This window comes from Sinohyriopsis cumingii, chromosome 18, assembly GCF_028554795.1.
Source record: "Sinohyriopsis cumingii isolate HCF-2022 chromosome 18, ASM2855479v2, whole genome shotgun sequence".
In the NCBI taxonomy this organism is placed as follows: Eukaryota; Metazoa; Mollusca; class Bivalvia; order Unionida; family Unionidae; genus Sinohyriopsis; species Sinohyriopsis cumingii.
The window spans coordinates 42,855,710-42,881,009 of record NC_142978.1 but is presented as its reverse complement, the minus strand read 5'-3'; the positions used below and the strand labels follow the sequence as shown (position 1 = coordinate 42,881,009).

Below are 25,300 nucleotides of genomic sequence, written 5' to 3'. Positions count from 1 at the left end.
AGACAATCGCCTATGTTGAAACTCAATTTTGTATTGTTCAGTTGGTACAGTATTGATGTCGTGATTTCATTGAAAGTAATAGTGAAACTTGTTATCATCCTTGAGGATATCTCTAAAAGCCAGCTCAGAAATTCTCAGAAAATCACTTTCCCACAATGGTCCATATCTGTGAAACCAAGTTCTTTATTAAAGAATTCGTTTCGCTTGTTTGCCTTGCTGTTTTTGATCACATGTTGCATAATAAAATTTATAACAGTGTTCGATTGATCAACTGAAGTGTGTTCACCCGACATAAGACCGGGGCTGCTAGACTTTAAGCATGCAGTATTTGCGTGCCTTTTAACTTTTTTGTATATTCCACCTCCTTTATTTGATTCAAAAGACATAATTAATGTGATAGGGCCTAATACAAAGGAGGCCAGCTGTTAATTCATTGCAACAATGCAACAAATACTAACACAAGTCAGTTATTAAAACACAGTTGGCACTTAATTTGGTTCTCCGAGAAATGCTTTTGGACATAACTGTTATGATAGATTGACACATTTTACGTTTAAATACACTTTATATTTATGATGATTACACTTAAGTAAAACTAAAAGATAGAATTAAAGACAAATTTCACTTAATAAAAATTATTTAATTGGCATTTAAATATTAATGTACTGCCAACACTAGGCATAAGTAACGTTTTCATTGATGAAAACTTCCTTGAATATCTTTACTTACGGTGTACTAAAAATCTCATTTGGAAAGAAACTGTGACCACTTATATGATTTCTTATTAAAAGTTGATAATTTCAAAATGTTAATTAAAGTTTCCAGGTCATATCTCTTTTCGACCATAAAACGAGTGATATATCATTTCAGTCATCAATTTTGATCACGATTTTTTTCAAGTTCATCAAATAGGGATCAATTATTGTGTGGTATTTTCTGGTTTAAAAAAATTGGGATCCACACCTGGCCCTGCGTTATAAGCAGGTTCGCAAGTTATCGAGGGAGTGGTGTATATTGAATCTTATTACATAATGTACTGATCATTAGAAAATATGTATGTTGATCAGTCATTTTACTCACAGAATTTTCAAGCGATGCATAGACTTTTTCTTTTTTTTACCTTGCCTTGATCTCATCTCTGTTGTGTAGCATAGGTGGGATACAGGGTATAAGTTGTGTCAGCAAACTGCATGATTGACAAAAATGGCGTTTTGTTTTAGTTCGCAACGTTTCAATTGCATGATAGAGAACATTAATGAGGAACAAAAGAAACTTGTTCACATTGGGTCTAAACCCTTCACTTCACCTTTGAAGTCCAGGAAATCTTTTGAGATGTGCACAGTTGAAGTAATGCCATGCTGTATGCTCTATAATGTAAATTAAATCCTTCACTCATACACCAAAAGAAAGGGAATTAAAAGTTATTTTAATAATACCTATCATGTATCTGTTTTAAACAACCAGGATAACCAGTGAGGAAAACCTGAGAAATTCTATTTCTTTATAAACCAAACCCATTGCAAAGCATGAAACTGTAGAGCAGTCTCCATCTGCTGTCTTGTAATTCTTTGATTTTACTTTTCATGTGATAGAATCATACCAGGATACACAATTGCTTAAAAATGGGAATAGTCAGGGGTGTTTTTAGAAGATAAAGTTATTCATAGGAATTGAATTATGATGCGTGTGTGCTTATATTTATGTATTTTATGTTTGCAGCCTTGTATGAAGCTTATGTCTGCAATAAAGACATTTGCTGTTACTGTGGACATTTTACCTTTTGTTATTGTATTGGATCTAGTCATACATGCTGTTACTGTGGACATTTTACCTTTTGTTATTGTATTGGATCTAGTCATAGATACTGTTACTGTGGACATTTTACCTTTTGTTATTGTATTGGATCTAGTCATACATGCTGTTACTGTGGACATTTTACCTTTTGTTATTGTATTGGATCTAGTCATACATGCTGTTACTGTGGACATTTTACCTTTTGTTATTGTATTGGATCTAGTCATACATGCTGTTACTGTGGACATTTTACCTTTTGTTATTGTATTGGATCTAGTCATACATGCTGTTACTGTGGACATTTTACCTTTTGTTATTGTATTGGATCTAGTCATACATGCTGTTACTGTGGACATTTTACCTTTTGTTATTGTATTGGATCTAGTCATACATGCTGTTACTGTGGACATTTTACCTTTTGTTATTGTATTGGATCTAGTCATACATGCTGTTACTGTGGACATTTTACCTTTTGTTATTGTATTGGATCTAGTCATACATGCTGTTACTGTGGACATTTTACCTTTTGTTATTGTATTGGATCTAGTCATACATGCTGTTACTGTGGACATTTTACCTTTTGTTATTGTATTGGATCTAGTCATACATGCTGTTACTGTGGACATTTTATCTTTTGTTATTGTGTTGGATCTAGTCATACATGCTGTTACTGTGGACATTTTACCTTTTGTTATTGTGTTGGATCTAGTCATACATGCTGTTACTGTGGACATTTTACCTTTTGTTATTGTATTGGATCTAGTCATACATGCTGTTACTGTGGACATTTTACCTTTTGTTATTGTATTGGATCTAGTCATACATGCTGTTACTGTGGACATTTTACCTTTTGTTATTGTATTGGATCTAGTCATACATGCTGTTACTGTGGACATTTTACCTTTTGTTATTGTATTGGATCTAGTCATACATGCTGTTACTGTGGACATTTTACCTTTTGTTATTGTATTGGATCTAGTCATAGATACTGTTACTGTGGACATTTTACCTTTTGTTATTGTATTGGATCTAGTCATACATGCTGTTAAATAATTGCCTCTACAAGAATATAAAATTGATTCTCTCTAGAAAAGGAAAAAAATCCTGGAGAGGCGTTATTAGACATGCTTGGAGAGAAAGGATGCACAGTTCATCAGCTTGCTAAGGCCCTGGAGAATGCAGGTCTTAAAAACGAACTGGATATTTTACAAGAGCATTATGGTATGTCTGTAACTTAAGAGTTAATATTTTTAGTTTACATGGCTGAAGGTCATGTGAGCCTGTAGTATTGCCCTGCATGACCTTCATACACGTATTTGTCCTGCATGTGTATATGTCCATCATCTTTCCCTGAAAATTATTTTTTATTTCCTTTCTTCTGAGCAACTTCTGGACTAATTTTTATTTGTAGGAATGATTCTGCTGTATTGTATATAGGATTTCTTCCCTGACAACAATGGGGCTTCCTTAGCAACCAAGGGTGTGTTTTGGTGCTGTGACCAGAAGATTGGTTTACCTTTAATTTGTTCAATTCTGGATATAAAATTTGTTTCTGATGAAAGAGAAAAAGATTCATTGTTAGAATATGTCTAAACCAAGATCACCAAAATATGAGTGAGTTATGCTGAACCATATTTCTAGTCACACAATCCAAAATCTACTCCAAGTGTAAAATGTACTCTTGACTTCTCCAGAATGGCTCTGTTAGTTCTGATTAGATTTGGCTGCATTTATAATGATTTTCTTAGGTACAAAGGCTGTTAAAGATTGTGAGAATGATGTCAACCCTTCATCTGGTCATGGATTTAATTACTACTAAAAATTTGTTACAAATGATCCATAGGACATACTCAACCAACCTTATTTCAGGGGTGACAGTTCTAGCATTACTATGGCTTCAGTAGTTGACAGATTCTCCAGACTTGCTTGGCTATTTTTAAACAAATTTGATAGGTATGTTGATTATTACTCTATCCAAATTTTGTCTAGCCTGATCTCCCAGGCAGGCATTGTGCCTTCAGGTAAGCATAAAATCTATTTGCAACTTCTGAGCAGCTGGGCATGTTTTGTACTAATTTTGGTGTAATGTTCTTTTGAGACATAAATTTTGTACTTGATGCCTTTCCTTGCAACAGTATGGCATCTGTATCAACCAGGTGTCAGTCAAAAGTTTTACTTTTGCCCGAGTTAATTTACATCAAACTTCATTGAAATGTTCCATTGGACATTATCAGAAATGTTATGTATTGGGTTTCTTATGGCAGCCATGTGGTTTCCATAGCAACCAGATGTAAAAAAAAAGTTTCCAACCTTATTTTTAGAAGAAATACATCTTTAGTAGCTTCCCTAGCAATGTCATGCTTTCAGTAGCAATCAGGTATAAAACAATTTTTGTACCTCTCCAAAAGATAAGCTGACTGAGCCAGTTTCAATGAAACTGGGTAGGAATGTTACTTTGGATAATATGGTATTCCAAATTAGTACCTACCTCCTTGCAAAAAGCAGGGGATCTAGTATTCAGGCTTACCTCTCCCTGTCCATCCATCTATCAGTTAAGTCACACATTCATTTCAGCTGTACAATTTTGAAGCCATTTAAGATTTAGAGATGAAATTTGGCATACTTAAACATCATAATTAATAGATGTGCTACATGCTCTATGTTCAAGGTCAAGGTGACAGGCTAATAACATTTAAGTTTTCCATCACACTTTCCTTTCCATTCTGTTACATTTTAGCTGACATAAATGGATAAAATTTTGTATATATAAATATCATCACCCAAAAGCATACCACTTTCTGTAGTATGGGTCCTGTCTTCAAGGTTACTGGTCAATATTTTAGGTTTCAAATACATTTTCCATATTGCACTTGGAAATACGAGTGAAATGCGGCATACAGTCAAACCTGTCAATAGCAGCCACCCATGGCCTTTGTACACAGGTGACCCTTCAAATGTGTTTTTTGTTGTGTATGTTGTTTTCTCCCAGATTTAGATTCCACACAAGATTAATATATCCTGCTCACTTTAACCGATCCTTTGCATGAAATCACTGTTTAAAAAATCACCGATCTTGGTTTGGTTTTGTGCACTGTGAGAAAACCTAATTTCACTATCACATGACAGCTTTTAATGACTGAAACAAAGGACTGACTCTTCTTTATTTAACCAGCTGTATAAATTAGGCTTCAAAAAAGCTGTTCAAATTTTCAGACAAAATGTGGATTAACCAGTTGCTCAACTTTCTGAGATCTGAAGTTTATTTGTGGAGGCCTGTGATAACTATGGAATTAAAAGAAGCTTACATGTAGCATGTGAACCAAACGTTTACCTGCCTTTACCGCAAAGTTTTTGAATATTGAATTACCCCTAACACTAATGAAAAGTGACATGACTCATAACTCTCCTTAGAGATGAACTATACCTGTGACAATGGCACATAAGGTGATTCCCATTCTGCTTTTTTCACAATCCAGCAAGCAGCTTGCATCTGCCTTCTTTCTAGGCATACATGACATTTTCATTTATTGAAATTTCATTGAATATTGTTATTTATGGTGTACTAAGAATGTGTTTGGAAAGAAAATGTTACAAATTGTATGACTTATTAAAAGTTGATAATTTTATTATGTTGATTTAAATTTTTCTTGTTCTATCTGAAAAAAATTGCCTTGCTTTTTAATTTAACATATTGATACCTTTGGAGTTAAACTGTCATTGAGATGGGTGTACGGTGAATTAAAGGAAAACAGGAAATGTTTGCCAATCGATTTATATGAGATGCCTTAATCTAAACAATACTTTCCTTGTGAAGTGAACATTTTGCTTGCGTAAACTTAGCAGTGAGAACCCAGTATTTGGTTAGGAAAACCCGGCCGCTGACAGCGGAAACAAAGTGAATTTTATATACATGTACATGACATTTATATGAGAAATTTGCTTGGGGGAAATTGAAATGGCCATTAAGACCATGTGACCACTTTAGAAAGATAACCATTAGAACAGGTTTTATTGTACTTGCATATCATCAGTAGAGCCGAGTGGTCTAAAGCGCTCTCCGTTACGGATCACTGCCATTTCACCTCTGTCTGCGCAGGTTCAAGTCTCAGATTCAGCCAATGGGGGTATGTGGGAAAGCTTGCCAGTAGCTTCTCATGGGTCGGTGGTTCTTTCCGAGGTTTTCCCGGGTTCTTCCTCCACCATTAATACTGGCCGCCATGTATAGCCTATCGTGTGCTGAAAAATGGCGTTAAACCCCACAACAACAACAACAACATCATCATCAATAGAAGCTACATTTTGGGTCTATAAGACCAGGGTCACATTTTTTCCCACCCAAGTATAGTTAATTGGCTTTACAAATCATCAATCTAATTGTTTTGATTGGTTAGTTGCTTTTATATACACTCAACATATGGGTGAAGAGTTGAGAGATCAGTTTAATATTTTGTTTTAAATGCTTGCCCTTATATCTCATCCTAATTTCAGAGACATATTGAAATAAGTACACCATCAGCAGAAATTCTAATCGTTACATATTTTTGATTTATCAGCAAATATAACTCAATCTCTGCCAGTTTATAACGGTGAATATGTGAAGTGTTTTATGTTTATATGATATAATTTTCAATACCAAGTAAACTTTATATTGGTAATTTTACTCCAACTGCAGGAAATATTGTTGGAGGTCAACAGGGTTATGTCAGTTCAGCAAACATCCAAGAACCAGTCAGTAGTCAACAGCAACAGGAACTGCATGCAGTACTGAACCAGTCCCCGTCAGCATCTGCAACTGGTCAGAGCTCTTCTGAGCAAAGCCAAAACATGGATTACAAGCAGAATTTAGAAAGGATGGATGAGAATAACTTAAACATGGCCATAGAGCAGAGCATTAAAAGGGAAGTAGGGACTAAGAATTTGAACATTCCAGGTGATGCTGAAACTGTAATCAACAAGGCATTGGATACTTTAAATATATCTGACAGTCAGACTCATATATTTTCACAAGGTACATCTATCCATTTATGTAAATTTCTTTTGCTTTTTGTTCTATTTGATCTATGCCACCATTTCCTTTTTCTTTCTTTTGCTCTGTCAATATATAATTCAAATAAAAAAGTTAATGCAGTCCCTTACAATTTCCTCTGCAATAATTAGGTCCTTGATTCTTTTTTTTAATTATTGTTTATTGAGGCAAGTGAAAATTGTAAAAGAAAATGCATTGGGAGAGATATGAATTCGTCTAGGATTTGATTTATACCTTTTTTTCAGCTGTTCCAGAACCTCAACAGAAACCATTGACTGTTCGTCAAGCTCATTCACAAGTATCCTTAGATAGCAATGCTGAGGAGATGCTAGTGGGAGATAATCAACGTTCTCAAAGGGTGGGTAATCAACAGGCTAAAGTATTCTCAGTCTGTCAGGTTTGATAATCAAGGAACCAACAATTTCACAATATTCCAACCTCATTTTGTACCACTGTAGCCAAAAGCTGTACCATCATTCGCTGGGTAATAGAGGAGTTATTTAAAGATTCAGTGGATGATAAACAGCTGTCTGGCTCTAAATTTACCAAGAAAACATTTATTCAGTTCTGTATCATGCACAAAATAAATTTTATAGCATGCATGTAGGAACATTAGAGACTCATCCATTTAGTATTTGGAGGTCTAGAATTAAAAACAATGTGATTCCAATCTGATACCATAATCCATTACCAACAGTTAAAATATATTTCCTCTTTTCATTGGATTTTGCGCATTTATACATGTTTCTCCAGTGTGCAAACAATTTGTTGGTTTTGTCTTTTGACATTTCTAATGTCAGTCTAATCCTTTCTTGTGCTTAGTGTTTGGAGGTAGCCCGTTTCCGCTTAGAGAAGATCTCTGAGGAAGGGATCTAAGACACTTTCTGCTGTTGGGAAGTTGGCAGATCCTAATACTGAGCTCTGCCTCCTTGGCACAGGAGATGTCCATTTGTTGTCTCATGCTAGAAGACCTCAATGTGGCACCGTCTGCAAACCTCCATCTCAAGAGGGATGTGGCCTGAGAGTCATCCAAAGTTTTGATGGATCAAAACAACAAACATTCATGGGCCACCCGTTAGGATGCAGAGACACAATTCAGCAGGCAAATGCCAACACTGGCTTCTCATGATTAAGAGATCAGTAATGGTGGTCGATGAATACAGTACTGGGCCCGGCTAAGTTGGTGAAGAAATGCACCCATTCTTGAAGGTCCCAAGCTTCTTCAAAGTGGCCTAAGTAGGCAAACAAAATCAAAATCATCCCCAAATGGCAAGGTGGCAGATGGGTCCAGGGGAGGAAGCTTGTGGACCCCACCCCTTCCCTAAGAAGGAAGTTAGTCACTATTAGGGAGTCTCACCCTCTCCTGTAAAGTTCCCAGTATACAAGTAGGAGTCAGATTAGACCTTTTATCAGAGGCATGGTTGAACTTCTTAAACAACGCATGGTACTTTTCATGATAAGGAAGAGTTACTGGCTTGACTTCCATGATCATACACCTCTTTCAGGGAGCCCCCTGTTTGTTCGACCAGTCAAAACTTGTGTCTCTGCAGTTAGAGGTCTACTCTCTTAAAAGAAAAATATAAGAAGTCACAGATTTTCTTAGTTTCAAAGATGGGGACAAGTTTCTACTCCTTGTTGATCTTTCCCTATTAAAAATATTCCTTATGGAAGAATGGTTCAGGATGGAGACAACCACCTCAGTCCTGAATGCAATAAGGCCATGTGACTGGGCAGTCTCCAGGATGCATATTTTTCTATCTTCCCAGCCCCATACGTGACAACCATTAAGCTTATGGCATAATCATTACATGCATTTCTTCACCAAATCATGTTTTACACTAGCCTGTATAATGATTACGGTTTTTTGTTACGTTAAAAAATAAGCAATAAAATTGTTTTGTCATTTTTATTATCATTAATTCCACTCTAAATAATTTTAGAATATTCTTGAAAAGGTGACTGCTGCCTAAGAATAGCATAAGAGCACTTTCCTTATTGGCTATTTATAGCAACCGTATATGACCCATTTCCACCAAAACAGACAGGTTTCTTCAAATATGAACTTTGCATTACATTTTCTTATTTTGATAAGCTAGTTAGTTAGTGGACCAGTCTATACTTCTAAAGAAAATGGCACCAGATGTTAAGTGAAATGCTTTATGGTGTGAGTTGTTATGTGTTATTTGATGAAAAATGTTATAGCAGATGGCTCTTTTCAAACTTCAAACATGTCACATAAGGAAGAAAGGACAAATCAACATCACTTTACAAAAATTAAAAGAAGAATATGTGATTATTATAAGACAGCACTCTGAGCACATGATCATAGTCATTGCAGAATTCCAGTTCATGATCATTCCATGAAAGTTCAGGTGAGTGCTGAATATAAATAATTTTTCAGTATATTTTGTTTATATTCTGGTTCTAATCCATATGGATTTTGTACTTTGTGATGAGAATTTTGACTGGCTGCAGAACCAGATTAGTAAAAAAATAAAAATGTACCTTTTTCATACGTGATGTAATTCTGGCATGCAATATATACTTTCAATTTTAAGGCCAGATTTTCCTTTTTGCAACTCATAAAAGCAATGATTACGCTTATATTTCATGGTGGAGGGGATAGCATGTATGCATCCCACAGGAAAATTATGTGGTTTGTCGGGAACGGAAGAGCCTTAAATTTCATGTTCCTCTTTTGAATTAGGTTCTTGTTCCCAGAGCCTTCACTAAGGTGATGAGTGTAACAGGGGTTCATTTAAGGTCCTTAGGGATTGCCATTCCCAGTACTTAAGAAGTGTCCTCAAACATGCTTATATGAGAGATCTGTCTTCCTGTTGGGAGAACGATTTAACAAGGCCTGATCTCCAATTGGGAGAAAATCCATTTATGTGGGAATGAATATTCTCTCTTGTCAAGGAAAAAATCTTTCTTCTTGGTTGATAGAATCTCAAGAATTCTTGCTTTCTTAACAAGTCATGATGTTAGGACTTAAGTATCTGCTTGACTCTACATCTTTTACTTGGGCCCTCTGAATGTGGTAGCAGATTTGGTTCCCCTAAGAAAGATTCATATGCAGCCCCTGCAGTTCTTGCTTCTGGCAATCTGGAGACATCACAAGGACCCCATGTCTTCCTGGATCCTCATAGGTGCCACATTCCAGGCAAAAGGACTCTTCTGGTGGGATGGCTTATTTCCGACACTAGTCAGTAGCAGAGGCACTCTTTCATCTTTTGGGGAACACCACTGGTAAGCTTCTCTGCATCTAAACTGAACAACATCCCTATTTATGTTTCTCATGTACCTGACCAGAGGTCATGGGCATGGATGCCATCAGTCCAAGGTGAGATTGATTGAACACCTATGCCTTCTGACCTTTCAGAATAATCCATCAGGTCACATCTGTCAGGGCTTCCAGGTCATTGGTCATCCTGAGAGCTCCACTGTGGTCCCAGAGATCATGCTTCAACAATCTCTTCAACCTGTTGGTCAACAATCCCAGGGAATTACTGCAGAAGACTACTGTTGCAGCACAGAGGGTCCTTATGGACAGCACTCCTCAAAGCCTCTGCATTCACCCCTGGCTCAGATTAAATGACCAGACCAATTTTTGAGCAAGGTTGCCAATGCATCTCTCAAGCTAGAAGGCAGTTGACCTCCAAAGTTTAAAATGCTAAATGGAAAAAAAATTATTAGAAAATGTATTGATCCTATTTGCTCTCCTTTTACCGCAATTTCATATTTTCATCTTTTTCTGTTTGACAAAAAAACATTGCTCAGTATTCACCATTAACCCATGACCTCATAGAAGTGCCTTTTTACACCTCTACTCCATTTTGTTTTCTCTCATGGAAGTGCCTTTGGACACCTTAATCTTTTCGCATGGAAGCATGCTTGGATGCCTCTACACCATTCTCATGGAAGTGTGATTGGATGCCCACTGTAAACATCAGCCATTTTTAGCTGGTTTTTGTAGAACCATCTTTGGGGAAAACCCCATATTATATACTACATTTATTGATGTGAATGACCAGTATGTCAGCTCACATGGTGGCTGTTTAAGCTCTTATCACAATCTGCTATTTAAAGTAACTGGGTCAGATTCTCCACTCTCCAAAATGGAGGCTAGATATTTTGTTCAATACTTCTGGAGTTTGCACAATTTGAATCATGACCATGAAAGGTTCAGTAACTTAGGAAAAGGCTCTGATATTGATGTAGGCTACACTGAATTTTAAAATTTGTTCAAATTCAGATGATTTAGTGATTTAGACATAGACAAAGAACTGGTAAATTTTGAGTATAATAAATGACAGCTATGTTTAGCCACAGCGTTTCATTGGCTTGATGGTAGACAAGTTATCTCAAGATTTTAAAGCACATAAAAAATTCTTACGTGAAAAATAATTATACAGCTACAGTAGTTAGATTTTGCTCTTAAATCTTTCTATACATAAAAACTGTAAAATGTACCAAAACTGTAAAATGAATAAAATTAATGTTCAGTGTAACATATACTATGCTGCTATAACAGTTAACAGGCAGGCAAATGTGTATGTACATCTCTCCCTTGATAACTCGTGCAAAATGGGGTCCAAATAAAATAGACCGCATTATAAGCGAATGCGCGAGTTACCGAGGGACCTCCAAAAATTGAGAGAAAAAAGCTTTGACATTGAGAAAACTGCAAGGGGAGGGGGCATTAGGGAACTGGGCTGTTTATTGACTGAATCCTCATTTTACAATCATGTAGATAATTTTAATAACGCACTTTTTCTAATGAAGTTTTTCGTTATTCTGTTTAAAAAACATTTATTTTGAAAATGTCCAACATGTAAAAAATCATTCCAACTGGTTTCAACAACCATCACGTATACGCAAAAAAGTCTGTGTATTACATCACTGCTTTTCGTTTTCTTTATGAGTCTGGTTCCCATAGTGGTGTTTAATGGTAACCTGCTAAATTGGGAGCCCACAGAGCAGTGAGCTAGACTAATTGTTGATACAGCACCAAACATGAATCCTTGTTTTTTTTAAAACACATGATATTTATTTCGTCTAGTCAAAACTCAATTTTTGTATTGTTCAGTTAGTACAATATTGATGTCATGATTTCATTAGAAGTAATAATGAAACTTCTTATCATCCTAGAGGATATCTCTAAGTGCCAGTTCAAGAATTTTCTGAAACTCACTTGCCCACAATGGTCTGTATCTGTGAAATCAAGCCCTTTATTTTACAAAGTATTCATTTCACTTGGCTGCCTGTTATCTTCAATCACAGTTATGAAAGAGTCAGTTAATTTAAGGTAGTTTATGTTACATACACAATAAAAATTTATAACAGTGTGCAATTGATGAAATGAATTGAGTTCACCTGACATACGACCGGGGCTGCTAGATTTTAAGTTTGTAGGATTTTCGTGCCTTTTAACTTTTCTTTTATTCCACCTCCATTATTTCAGCCTTTCTTGATGCTATTCTTTACCCTTGGTTAGCTGAAGCATTTGTAAAAAAAAAAACAAAAAAAAAACCAGTAATAAAGAAATGGAATATAGCATTGGCCTTTTACATGAATAACATCACTATCATCTGGTAACTAAACAATACACTCATCCTGTAACCTCTCTGTCTTTCATATTGGGGCTTATTTTATTTGCTCACAAGGTGCCAGAAGAAAAATTCAGTGGTTTTCCTGTCTTTTTCATGGTTATTCATTTTATAGCTTATCTATTCTGTGCACATGCAATGTATATGTAATCAAATTTAAACAACATATATTACTAAAACATGCTGCTTTAGCACAATTACTGCTGATGTACATGAATTTAATACTGATGATCACATAAATACTTTAAAATCTTTCTCAGTATCAGGTCCTATAGTTTTATGTACACATCAAAATGATGGTTATTTTTACACATACATTTGGAGATATTTTTTGTTTTTACATATGAAAAAATACATGACATACAAGTAAACAATTTGAATGACATAATCCATATACAAGTTGATTCAGAGTATAAGATGAGGCCCCGATTTTCTGGTAAAAAAAAAAGTATTGACTTATATGCTGGCAAATATTTTAGTTCTGCTTTCCTGACTGTTTGGTTTGTAGCCTATGGTGGCTTCCAGGCATGTAGACATCTCCACATGTTGCTGTTAGGAATCAGAAGTAGTTTGTGTCATCAGACGTTGCATTGACACAGAAGAGTCTTTATTCTGAGTTGCAAGCATCTAGTGTACACAGATTAATTACAAGATATTTATCTTCTCACATGAAACCAAATTCACTAGTGGCTATAAGAAACTATTATTTCTTAATTAGTTTTTAATATTTTGTTAATAGCATAAAAAATATAAAACATTTACGTTAAATGAACATGTTTTGCTTAGAAATCCAGCTGGCAAGATGGACTGGCTACTCCTTTTTTTTCCCCAGTCTGCCATCAAACTGGCTGGTGGTGAGTTGGTGGTAATTTCCTAACAGATTCAAGGTGAAATGCTCATCTGGAGCTGGAATGGCTAGTTCTTCAGGTCTTGTCATTCTGAGAAAAATCTATTCTTCACATGAACAGATTTCAAATGAGAGTTGTGTTCTTTGCCAAGCAAGGGTGCATTGACAAGATAAGTTTTTGCATCATAGTCTCCTCTGACAACACTTCAGTGGTAGCATACTTCTGGCAACTAGAAAGGACACATGCACCTCCTCTCTGCATAAAGGTTCGGAACCTCCTTCCCTGGGCACCATAGGAAAGGATTATCCTCCAATATTGTCATATTCTAGGCAAGAAAAACATTTTAGCAGACAGCCTGTCTAGGGGAGGCAAGATAGTCCTTGTGGAATCTTCTCTGTATGAGTCTGTCACATATTCCTTGTTCACAATTTGAGGAAGACTTTTGTAGACTTGTTTTCGACAAGGTTAAACAAAAAGCTTCCCTATTATGTTTCCCCATTTTAAGACTAAGGAGCCAGGGCAGTGAACACTTTGACTGTTAGTGTCTCCCCTTTGCCAACCAGATTCTTGGCCAAAAATCATCTTTTGTCAGTAGCTCCATTCCTTATAGAGATCCCGCATCTCAGTCACATCCATGCTGGGGATTATCATGATGAACATTTACATCTAGTCAGAGCATTATGTTTCCATTTGGCACCCCTCTAAAGGGAAAAGAAAGTGTAGGAAGCATCTTTTCTTTCCCCAAAAGGCATGGCAGATATGTTGGCTTCCACTATTTCAATGTGAATTGTTTTAACCATCAAAATAGCTTATCAGTCCCTTACTGTTATTTGCCATATGATTTGTATTCTTTATATATATATATATATATATATATATATATATATATATATATATATATATATATATATATATATATATATATATATAAGTTATAATCTCATAAAATCCTTTAAATCTTGTATACATGTAGCAAAGCAATTTCCCATAGAACTCTTTCAGTCTTGTACACATGTTGGAATGCTGTTTCCCATAGAACTCTTTCAGTCTTGTACACATGTTGGAAAGCTGTTTCCCGTAGAACTCTTTCAGTCTTGTACACATGTTGGAAAGCTGTTTTCCATAGAACTCTTTCAGTCTTGTACACATGTTGGAAAGCTGTTTCACATAGAACTCTTTCAGTCTTGTACACATGTTGGAAAGCTGTTTCACGTAGAATTCTTTCAGTCTTGTGCAATAATCTAAGCAAAATAATATCTGAAATATTTGTATTCTTGCTTATTACAAGATCTGAAGAAAAAAAGTGAATTTTCCTGAAAAATTTGTCATTTTGACCTTGATTTTGTTACACTAATGAGTTTGGATGTAAAGTACTTAGAACCAGTGAATTTTATTTTGTGAAAAAGAGTGACTAGTTAAAAAGAAGTCCATATATTATATATAATTATTTTAATTATTATGCATACTCTCTTTAGATTGCAAAACCTTTAACATTCCCATTTTGTTTTACCTGGGCTGCATGGTACTTTGTATTCATGATGTCATGTGAAGAATCATTTTATATTTGATAAAACATTCCATATTTTATTAGATGCTGAATACAACCTCTGAAGGGCAGTCCAATGAAAACATGACAGACAATAACCCTGCTGAGGCAGAAGATGATCCACTGGGAAAGAGTGCCAATCACAATGCAGACATTGACAGACTGCATCTTATCCAGGAGGTACACCAGCAGGTCCACCAGCAAGATTTACCGAATACTTCACTCAGTGGCAGCTTTAAGGATATCCATAATCACCCTGGTCATGTGACTATGCAGATGGATTCTGAGATTAGAAATAATGCTGAAACTTCCTAGTTTTCCAGTGAAGAGTTTGCAGTGGAAGTAGGAACATAAAAAAGTTAATGTTCTTAAACTGAGTTGATTAATTTGTTTTGTTCTATGTTGAAACAGCGGGACCACATATTGTGCCATGATATTTTGCTCTACTGGTCATAGAACAAAAGAGCTTATTGGATGGTCTGTTGTCCATTGTCCATCCATTAACACAAGTTTGTCATTGCCACTCCTCCTAAACTACTCGGAGGATTGCCTGGACACACAATCATCCTATGGTCTACTTCAGTGTGGTCCAACATATTCAGCACCTGAACCAAAAATGGAAAGTTCATGGGACATACATGCATGCATGCCTGCCTACCTACCTACCTACCTTCCTACATATTACAGTATACAACAAAAATGGCCTGCAGGCCTGTAGTTGGACTCTGGTCTAGTTAGTCCTAAATGAAGATAGTGCTACTGAGACATCCACTTTGGCCATCACAGTGGTCATCTTACCTTATCACAACTACTCCTGAATGGAATATCACAGCAACATGTAATGTTCTCTGAAAGACTTCTTATGATGCCACGTTGGTTGTACATAAAATTGTTGCTTATCTGACAGTAGCATATCATATACCCAAGCAAGCACCCACAACAATGGGGAGGGGGAGGCTAGGCTCAATATAGGCCCAAATTCCCCATCAGACAACTTTTTTCATTAGGAGGGCCCCCTGATTGAGTTTTTTTAGGGGGTGGGGAGCAGAATTTCTTGCTTATGCTAGGTCTGATGGCCAATATGGCCACCACAGCATTCGTCCATAAAATCTTGTTATCCTGAATGGAAGGTCATATTGACATGAGATTTTCAACAGAAGACTTCTTTTGATTTCTAGTTGGCACTGATCTGATGTCCACTGTGCCCACCACAGTAGCCATCACGAAAATCTTGTTATTGCTACTTTTTCTGAATGAATGGTCATATCAACATGGGGTTTCATTAAACCCTTACATTGTCTGGTTGGTCCTAAATGAAAATGATGCCAATCTGGTGTCTATTATAGCCACTATATTGGCCAGCTACGAGAAGTAATAATGCAATGGGGTTTTTGCCAGATGCTTCTTATCATGTCTAGTTGGTTGTAAAAAGAATGTTGTATAGACATCCAATATGGCCATTAAGTGACAATCTTGAAAACCTTGTTATCACTACTCCTAAATGAATAGTCATATCAGCTTGGGTTTTCATGGAAATAGTTCTTAAGATGTCTAATTGGTTGTAAATGAGAATGGTGCCAATCTGACTTCCAATGTGCCCACCACAATGGCCATCTTGAAAGCCAGCTTCTTCTTGATAGCAAGTCATGATGTCGATATTGTGATTTCTGCAAAAGACTTGTTAGATGTCTTTGTTGGTCATAAATGGAAATGCTGCCAATCTGAAATCCAATTTGGCCACCATGGCAGACATCCTGACAGTTTTGTTATTGTTACTTCTCCAAAATGGGGACTCCAAGTGGCTGAGTGGTCCAAAGCACTCACCATTCCGGATCACTCCCATCTCACAACTCTTTGCATGGGTTCGAGTCTCAGGCTTGGCTAATGTGGGTATGTGAGAAAGCCTGCTAGTAGCTTCTCGTGGGTTGGTGGTTCTTCTTAGGGTTTTCCAGGGTTCTTCCTCCACCAGTTATACTTGCTGCCATGTATAGCCTATCTTGTGCTGAAAAATGGTGTTAAAGCCTACAACAACAACAACAACTTCTCCAAAATGGAAAGTCATATCAACATTTGGTTCCTACCAGAAGACTTCTTATGATGTCTTGTTGGTCCTAAATGATGTCTTGTCTAAGTGAAAATGTTGCCAATCTGATATCTGCAGCAGCTAATTTGAAAATCGCAGAGAATGTTTCAACACTCAGTTTAAAGGAAGAAATAGTAGAGTATCAATCCCTTCGAGGAACTGTTATTTAAGATGTCAGAAGCCACACATCTATCTTTTGAACTACCACAGAATCCAAAGGTCTGCTGCCAAGGCATGACTTTTAAAACTCACATCTAATATGTCCTCCATGGCAGGTAATTTGAAAATGTTATTGCAGAAGAATATTATTATTGGAGATTCTCTCAACTCTCAGCAGTTGAAAGGAAGAGATTGTCTTAACTTGAATTCCTGGAAATTAGTTTCAGCCAGCAGAGCCTTAGTCCCTTTGACAGACATTTGTTCCTGATGTTATTAAAAGTGAATCTTGCATATTGTTTTGAATGTATTGCTTTATTTTCTTTGCTTGAATGATTTGTAGCAGTTTTATAAAACTGTATATGTACTTACCAGAACCATGTAATAATTGTACATGTACTTACCAGTGTCATGTAATAACTGTATAGGTACTTACTGTTACCATGTAAAAACAGTATATGTACTTACAGGTGAATTGTAATGACAAGTTGTATAACAACTAGATCAAATCGAATTTAAATGGTACAATCCTTCACCAACGAGAATTTTAACAGTTGCTCGATCATGCTTGAAGATCTTCTTGTAAATTTCAACAAGGACAAAAAAACTGAGTATGAAACTGACACCATTGCATGACTTGAAATATGCATAATTTTTGCAGATGTCCTATTTAGTAAAGTTTTTTCCACATTAGTCCCATGCTGTAATGAACATTTTAGGGTTTGTACAAATTGTTTGTATTGTCTGATATATTTTTTGTACTACATTATTTTTGAGATGCAGGTAAAAATAATGAATTTTTGTGCTTTTTTCTTAAAGAATCAGATGAATTTTGAACACTTGTGATGGAAAAAATAATTGAAATACTGAAAATAATTAACATTTTTCTGAACTGAAGGTGTACAGAGGGGCAGCCACTCAAATTTTTAAAGAGATACAGGGTGCACTTATAAACAAAGATAATTTTAATAATTATTTGCCAAAATTAAAGAAGTTTTGGGTGGGATTATCATCAAACATGGGTTTGTCATTGATAAATACAGTATGTATGAATTCAGTTTATTTGTCATGACTCTTTGGTATTAATCTAAGTTACAGAGTAAAACATAACCAACAAGTTTACTAAAATTCAAGATGAAATGTATTGGCCAAGAATACAGAGTGAAAATTTAAAAGAAACTTACAGTATTGTGAATTAAATTCAATAAAAGTTCTATCACAAATCCAAAAGAATAGAGTGTTCAGAAAGAATTCCAGTATGTAATGTGCTGATGTGCCAGTAGGCTTGGATAAGCTGATATGCCAACAGTCTTGATGTATCACATTGATATAATCCAGAATGTCATTGAATGAGTTCACAATATATCCAGAATTGTGATTTAGTCCAAAATATCAAAGAGTTTTTACAATGAATAGTTTTTACCTGAATGATTCCTCTCAAATTATATCTGAACACAGCTAACAGTGATTTTAGAGGTAAGGACTATACTGAATAAGGGCCATTTTCTTCCCCCGTTTTTATGGGGGAAACAAATTATTGTAAATATCACAACTCTGTGTCTCATTGTATTATTTGATGTATAAATCATCATATTTTCCATTAAATATGCATATAAATTTATTTTTCATACCTATACACGACCTTTGAACATGGGCTGGTATTGGAAATTTAAGAGAAAATGCTACATTTGAGCAACTTAAAACAAGAAATAAGATCTAAGTACAGGCTTGCTCAGACAAATATAATTTATTAATTTTTTAATGAAAATTTTTGGGTTCTTATTAACTTATGTGAGCACGTTTGCACTAATCACTAAAAACAAAAAAAAAGTCTTGAATTTTTCTGTCTATGTATCATTGTCATTGTTTTCTTTGTTGCTTGGTAGCTGCCTACGTATTGCTACATGTGACCAATTAGACCCACATTTCTAGAATGTGCTATATTATTTCCTTCATTATTATATTAAAAAAATTCCGGGAATAATAACAATTCAGATATTTTAAAAACAATGTTATCCATTCATTTGGAACTATATGTAAACAAAGACTATGTGGTGTAATCATTAAATGGAATTGTATTTTTACGTTGCCAATTTTTTGCAAAAGCATGCTGTAAATTATAGGATAAGTACATATATATTATTTGTTTTATACATAAATAACAGGTTTTTCTTCATTTCCATCACAATACTGTTTGCTGTGTTTGATTCACTCACTATTACAGCGTAATTCTGTACATGTAATCCTTAAATGAATCTGTCAATTTCCGGATGAAAATAACAGTTACAACCAGCATATTGTTTCATTAAATTTTGTTAACTGGGTCTTTCTTCATATAGTAACAATATTAATTCTTTAAAAATAAAGCATTACCTGGGCAAACAACAAAGGATCGTCTGCAGTTATATAAATCTGCTTGAAAGAAATGTGTCATTTTCATGATATACAGATTGAACAATGCAGGCTTCAATAGCTCATACGGTATAGCATTATTGAGCCAATTTGTTGCACCAAGTTTGAATCCCCAAAGCTCCCTGCATTTTTTTTCTTTTTGTTTCTTCTTTCTTTTTAAGAATTAATATCCATCTGTCAATTTACAGGTTTGAAATAAATTAGTAACTGCTCAGTTTTCAAAACCAACCAAATATAATGCACAATTTGAAAATCATTTTATTTTTATGTCATGCAAGGTAACATTTTTATCAATATGTTGTTAATCTAAAATGGAACTGTACAAGGGTGGCCAATCATGTCTGCATCAGAAAATAATGGTATTGGAACCAGTTTTTTGAAGTGGTCATTCTTCCATAATTAGATAGTTTAACTTTCATAAAAGTTTATTTATATTCATTTTTTTAATACTGAATTTTTACCACATTGTCCGGTGCACTTGTCCACATGAGGAACAGTTGGTTTTTGACTAACATAAAAAATTTAAATTTGTTTATTACATCAGCTATGTTTCTAACAATTGCTGAAATTATAAACCATTTTGAAACAGTGGGAACCATGTCCACAGTTGCAATGAAAGCCAAGAAACTGAATTGATTTATGTTTTGTTCATTGAAAATATTATTTGCATTACTTCTACACCAAAACCTAGTAATTATATGAGGCTCAATCATTTGCAAATCATTTTATTTTTATGTTCCTAAAGTGTAATATTTTTATGGGTATGGTATTCATCTAAAAGGGATCTATAGAAGAGTGACCAAATATCTTTTCATCAGAAAATGATTGTGGTGGAACCAGTGTTGTGAAGTGATTATTATTCCATAGTTATAGAGTTTACATTTTTTTTAATACATGTTTCTTTATGCTCAATTTCAGACTTAATGTTTTGACACATTTTCCTAATCACTCCTCCAAATCAAGAAAAACTGGTTTTGAACTGACATACATTTTTACTTGCCTACTAAATCATTGATTTTTCTACCAATTACTGCAATTGTAAATTGCCCATTTTGTTTCCAAACAACGGGAAACAATTCCCAAGGTAAAGGTGGAAGCTAAAGAAACTGAATTGATTTATGGTTTGTTAATTGAAAAGGATAATGGTATTATTCCTACCTGCCAACCAGCAAAAATAAAACTAAACAAAACAAGTTTGTTCAATCTGTTTATCCAAATACTGCATATTTATTAAATAGCATATTTTCTTTGTTTCATTAAATGATGACCTCATAACTTGATACACTTACTGATTATAACAGAAAACCATAAATATAATAACATTTACAGATGAAAATCTTGTATTCAAAGGACGTCCTGCTTGAATATAAGTACTACTACTATGAATAATATTACTACTTTTAAAATGCCACTACTACTACTACTAATAATAATGATAACAGCATTAATAATAATACTTAAAGAATGTCCCTCTACCTATTTTTTCTAGTGGAAACAAACATGGGTGGGGACACTAACCATGAAACATATCAAGCATACAGTATATTCAGACCAAAACTATTCTATAAAAAAATTGGGATGTAACATGGCATAATGGATGACAAGAATTTATTATACAAAACAAGAATTCTTATAATTAATACATAATAAGCTGAGTTGTTTATTTTTAGATATTGTTCATAAAATTAGTTTCTGGCTCCATCCCTACAAGAACTGATTATATGGAATTCGCAGGTTCTGTATAGACTAAATATGACTGCCAAAGTTAATACTTGTATGAAAAGCACCTAACAAATGGGACTTTATGAGACATTATGTCAGATATGACAATTTGGTGAATGGTCTAAAACACTTCAAATGATGCCATAAAAGGGCCCACAATCAATTCAAATTCAAATTCCATTGACATGAAGATCTCACAGACATTGTGTTGTCCGTAAAGGACCATATGGGCATCAAATTATCTTGTTAATGTCCCAATATGTGCCATAACTCAGTCTTTTTGCAGAGTGTTGTATTTTTCTAGATGTTGCAAATTCCATTTGGAAATCTGCTACTTCACTAATGAATCCCTGTAATCTATCACTGCAACAAAAAAAAGTTTGAAAACTTTTCAAGAACAGATATTAAATCCCTTTTACAAAATGTGCATGAGTTAAGTAAAACAAAGTTGTATCTCAACTTTGATGTTCCTTCTACCTTATCCAATGATGACTATTTCCAGCTTTTTTGGCTTGAAAATTAATCAATTCCTGTAATGGCATACGGTTTAAATAAGCACAAATTATACTTCAAGATGGATGCGTCCACTTGGAAACTGAATGAATTCCCCAGGATATCAGTTGATTACCTGCGTGACATCACTATGGGTATTTATCAAGTCAAACAGTCGCCAGAGTATACAAATGGGCATCTCACAGAGGAGGGGCACTAAGAGGTTATGACATGCATGGATTTTCCAGGTCTGTTACATGTAGAAATCCAGTCTTGCCACTCCAAAAATAAAATCCATTTGCTGTGGATCCATTACAAGCCGAAATATTCTATGGACTCCATCAAAGGATGGTATTGTATCTGCAAGGTTGGTGCTCGGGTTGTTGGTTGTTGTTGTTGTAGGGTTTAACGCCATTTTTCAGCACACGATAGGCTATACATGGCGGCCAGTAATACGGGTTGTTGGGTGTTGTGCTCATGTATCTAATTTCCTATGGTATATTGGCTGAAAAAGATGGGTAAATGATAAGTTAACCAAGAAAGTACATGTATCACTAACTAGTCATTTTAAGGATGCATCATCTATTCCAGAATGTGAATATGACAACAAGGAATCAAATGAGTTGTTTTTCTACACTGTGACCACTACTTTCATCAGTAGTCATCTGGCTCCTTTTATGTTTATATGACAAATGATAATTTTGTCTAATTTGAATTGTTATCCATATCATGATGTTTCCATTAATATGGCATTTTATTTGTGTGATATTGAGGAAGAGAGAATGATAATACATAACAATTGTCAGATTAAGGCCTTCCAGGGCCCTTATCACTGAAAATATTATGGTACCCCACCCCCACTACTAAATATGAAATTTAAAAAAAAAAAAATATTAAAAGCTAAAAAGGCTGAAAAATACCAGTGCTGCCACCATTCCAAATCAAAATGCTCATACATGCAGATCGAATCAGTCATATGAAATTCATTAAATTTTATCATCAGCAAATAATTATAATTGTTTCTGGTGGCCCTGTTGGGCTGGTGCCCTAAAGCATGTGCTTGGTGTATGCTTAATGGGTAATCTGGCAATGTACATGCCTCATTCAGATGAATACAAAAAGGTATATTTTTAAGACATCATCATTAATAATTTGTCCTTTTATGTCCATGTTGGCCTGAATAGTCTATTTTTTCATGCGTTTTTTTCTTTCTGACGACTGCAGTCATTGCAAGTTCTGTCTTGTCACTTCCCAATGAATCTAAGACGGTCCAAGATTAAATACACAAAAATGGCAATTACAGTAACAGTTGCTCATCTCAACTGTACAGATGGCAGGAGTGCATCACCCCTGGGTCATACTGTGGGTCGATGAGTGGGGACGTTACAGTCATCAGGATTTGCTATTTTGGTTAACTGCTACAGTTGGGAAATATGTGTTTAGTGAGTGCATTTATTTTATCAGATGCTTTATCATCTCTTGCTTGCATAGATTTTCATTTTAACACTTCTCTGAACCTCCAGTTATAAAGAAAGCCTTACGCTGAGATATTCACATGATTTTTACGAAGGAATACGGACAAGCATGTTGGCCTACATGTATAATATACAGTACCTTAAATATTTATGCACAAAATTTGCCTTTGAATCCGATGTCAAATTATAATAGTCAAATGTAATAATGTGATTAGCTTTACTTTAATGGTATATATCAGAGGTTCCCAAACCATGGCCCGCGGGCAACTTGTGGCCCGTCAGCTCTCAGAAATGTTATTTCTAAGAAGTCTGTCATTTTGGTCGAGGACTTGGAGCTCCGTCGACATTCAATAATTTACTCTGCCCATGGTTGTTGTGCTCGGATATAATTATTGAATGCGCCCGATGAGTTAGCGAACAAAACAAAATTCCCTTTTCCTAGCCTTGTCGACCAATAAGAGTGTGCAAGATGCCGTGATGTCGTCTTTTACAACTGTTTAGTAGTCTGCAGTTTGGTGTTGAAATTAGATTTTTCGAATAAAAATTTACCGTTAAAGCTGATAAGCATGAAAGTGGATAACGTAGAATCAAACAGTGCTAATAAGCGAAAATGTGAGGACGTTGCTTGTCGTGAATTCAACGCAGATTGGACGGAGAAATTTACGTTTGTGCCTAGTTGTAGTTGTAAACCGGTTTGCTTAATCTGTGGATTTGATTTAAAACCGAAAATGACTGTAGTGTAGGACTGACACTGACTGCTTTTAAAGTTTTAGAATTTGATTGCTGAAAGTTAATAAATTTAAGAATGATATTACACGACTTTTATAATTTTATAAACATTGAAAAACATTTATAATTTTATAACGTTGTGGCCCGCTTAATTACTGAAAATAGTAGATATGGCCCTCTACTTGAAAAGGTTGGGAACCACTGGTATATATGAACACATATTCATATAACATTATTTTATTTGTTAAAATTTTTCTAGACGTTTTTGAATTTCTTTATTGTCACCATCAAGGGCCCCCGTTTTTGAGTCGCTAAAAAGAATTGAACAAAGGCCTATATGTGTATACGAGGAGAGGAAGAGAGAGTATAGTCATATATAGTTATTTTAAACAATGAAAAGGTAGAAGAAAAAAACTTACTTTGAGGCATTTTTCATCCAAGTTTATGTGCAAACTTGTTCCCAAAAATTCTTAGAAAGTTGCATTCATTCTATAAATCTCTGAATCTTGCACAATGTAAATAACCATCTTTGCCGACTCTAAGTGCTGGTAAATAGCATTTGCAAAATGAATAATAAAATTTGTGTTTCCATTTGTTCGTTATAGGTATATGTTCTTTACAAACGTGTACATCCTCTCATTTCACAGACAGCAGCATGCAGTCAGTGTAATGCAGTATTCCTGCGCTGGTTTAAAAATAGATGCAAAGGGTCTAGAGAGTACAATACCTGTAGTATGTTTCTTTCCTGTACTCTCCAATGCCATTACTTCTAAAACATATTTCACATTTTTCAGAAGTTCATTAAAAGTGCTGAACCAATAGTGTTTTCTTTCTTTTTAATGTCCATATTATATCTTTATGGATGAATATATAGTTTATAAATAGACTATAGTTTGACTATAGGCTACCTCAACGGGTATGGAAGACAATTTTGTTTTGTTTTTTCTTCTAAAGATAAAACACAGTAGTGTATGTGTTATATAGCCATGAAAATATAAGGATAAAAGTACATAAATATATAAGGATCATTTATTATTTCCAGTGAAGGTAACAAACCCATGTATTCGGCGAAGAAGTGAACTTACAGGCCCCTGTTAATGCCTTCTTTACAGTCATACTCAATAATATCAAACAATCATTTAAATAATTCAGTGATATTAAACAATATTTTATTGAGGAACAGTTTTTGTGCTCATGTATCTAATTTTCTAATTTTTTATTGTATGATTAAGTACCTTTTTGTCTCCATATTTTAGAAACAGTTTTCAGTAAACGTACAAGTTCAGTATTCTATTTTAGTCTGTGATGGACCATTTTGAAATAGGTTTAGAAACTAAACTTTATATATAGAGCTTTATAACTCCTAAAACAGTAAAAATGCATGTTGCAAATTTGAAACTGAGTGAAT

General features: G+C 34.9%; 1 protein-coding gene across 2 annotated transcripts in view; it reads left to right on the top strand.

Annotated features, from left to right (window-relative positions):
• Positions 1-24,713, top strand: part of LOC149776499 (uncharacterized) — a 161,276-nt gene extending 136,563 nt beyond the window's left edge. For both annotated transcript variants that reach the window (XM_089940932.1, XM_089940931.1), the window contains 4 exons: positions 2,884-3,015; positions 6,467-6,802; positions 7,066-7,178; positions 14,869-24,713. In XM_089940932.1, the coding sequence (XP_089797058.1) occupies positions 2,884-3,015; positions 6,467-6,802; positions 7,066-7,178; positions 14,869-15,138 (851 nt within the window). In that variant the 3' untranslated portion in view covers positions 15,139-24,713. The remainder of the gene's footprint in view (positions 1-2,883; positions 3,016-6,466; positions 6,803-7,065; positions 7,179-14,868) is intronic.
• The last annotated feature ends 587 nt before the right edge of the window (positions 24,714-25,300 follow it).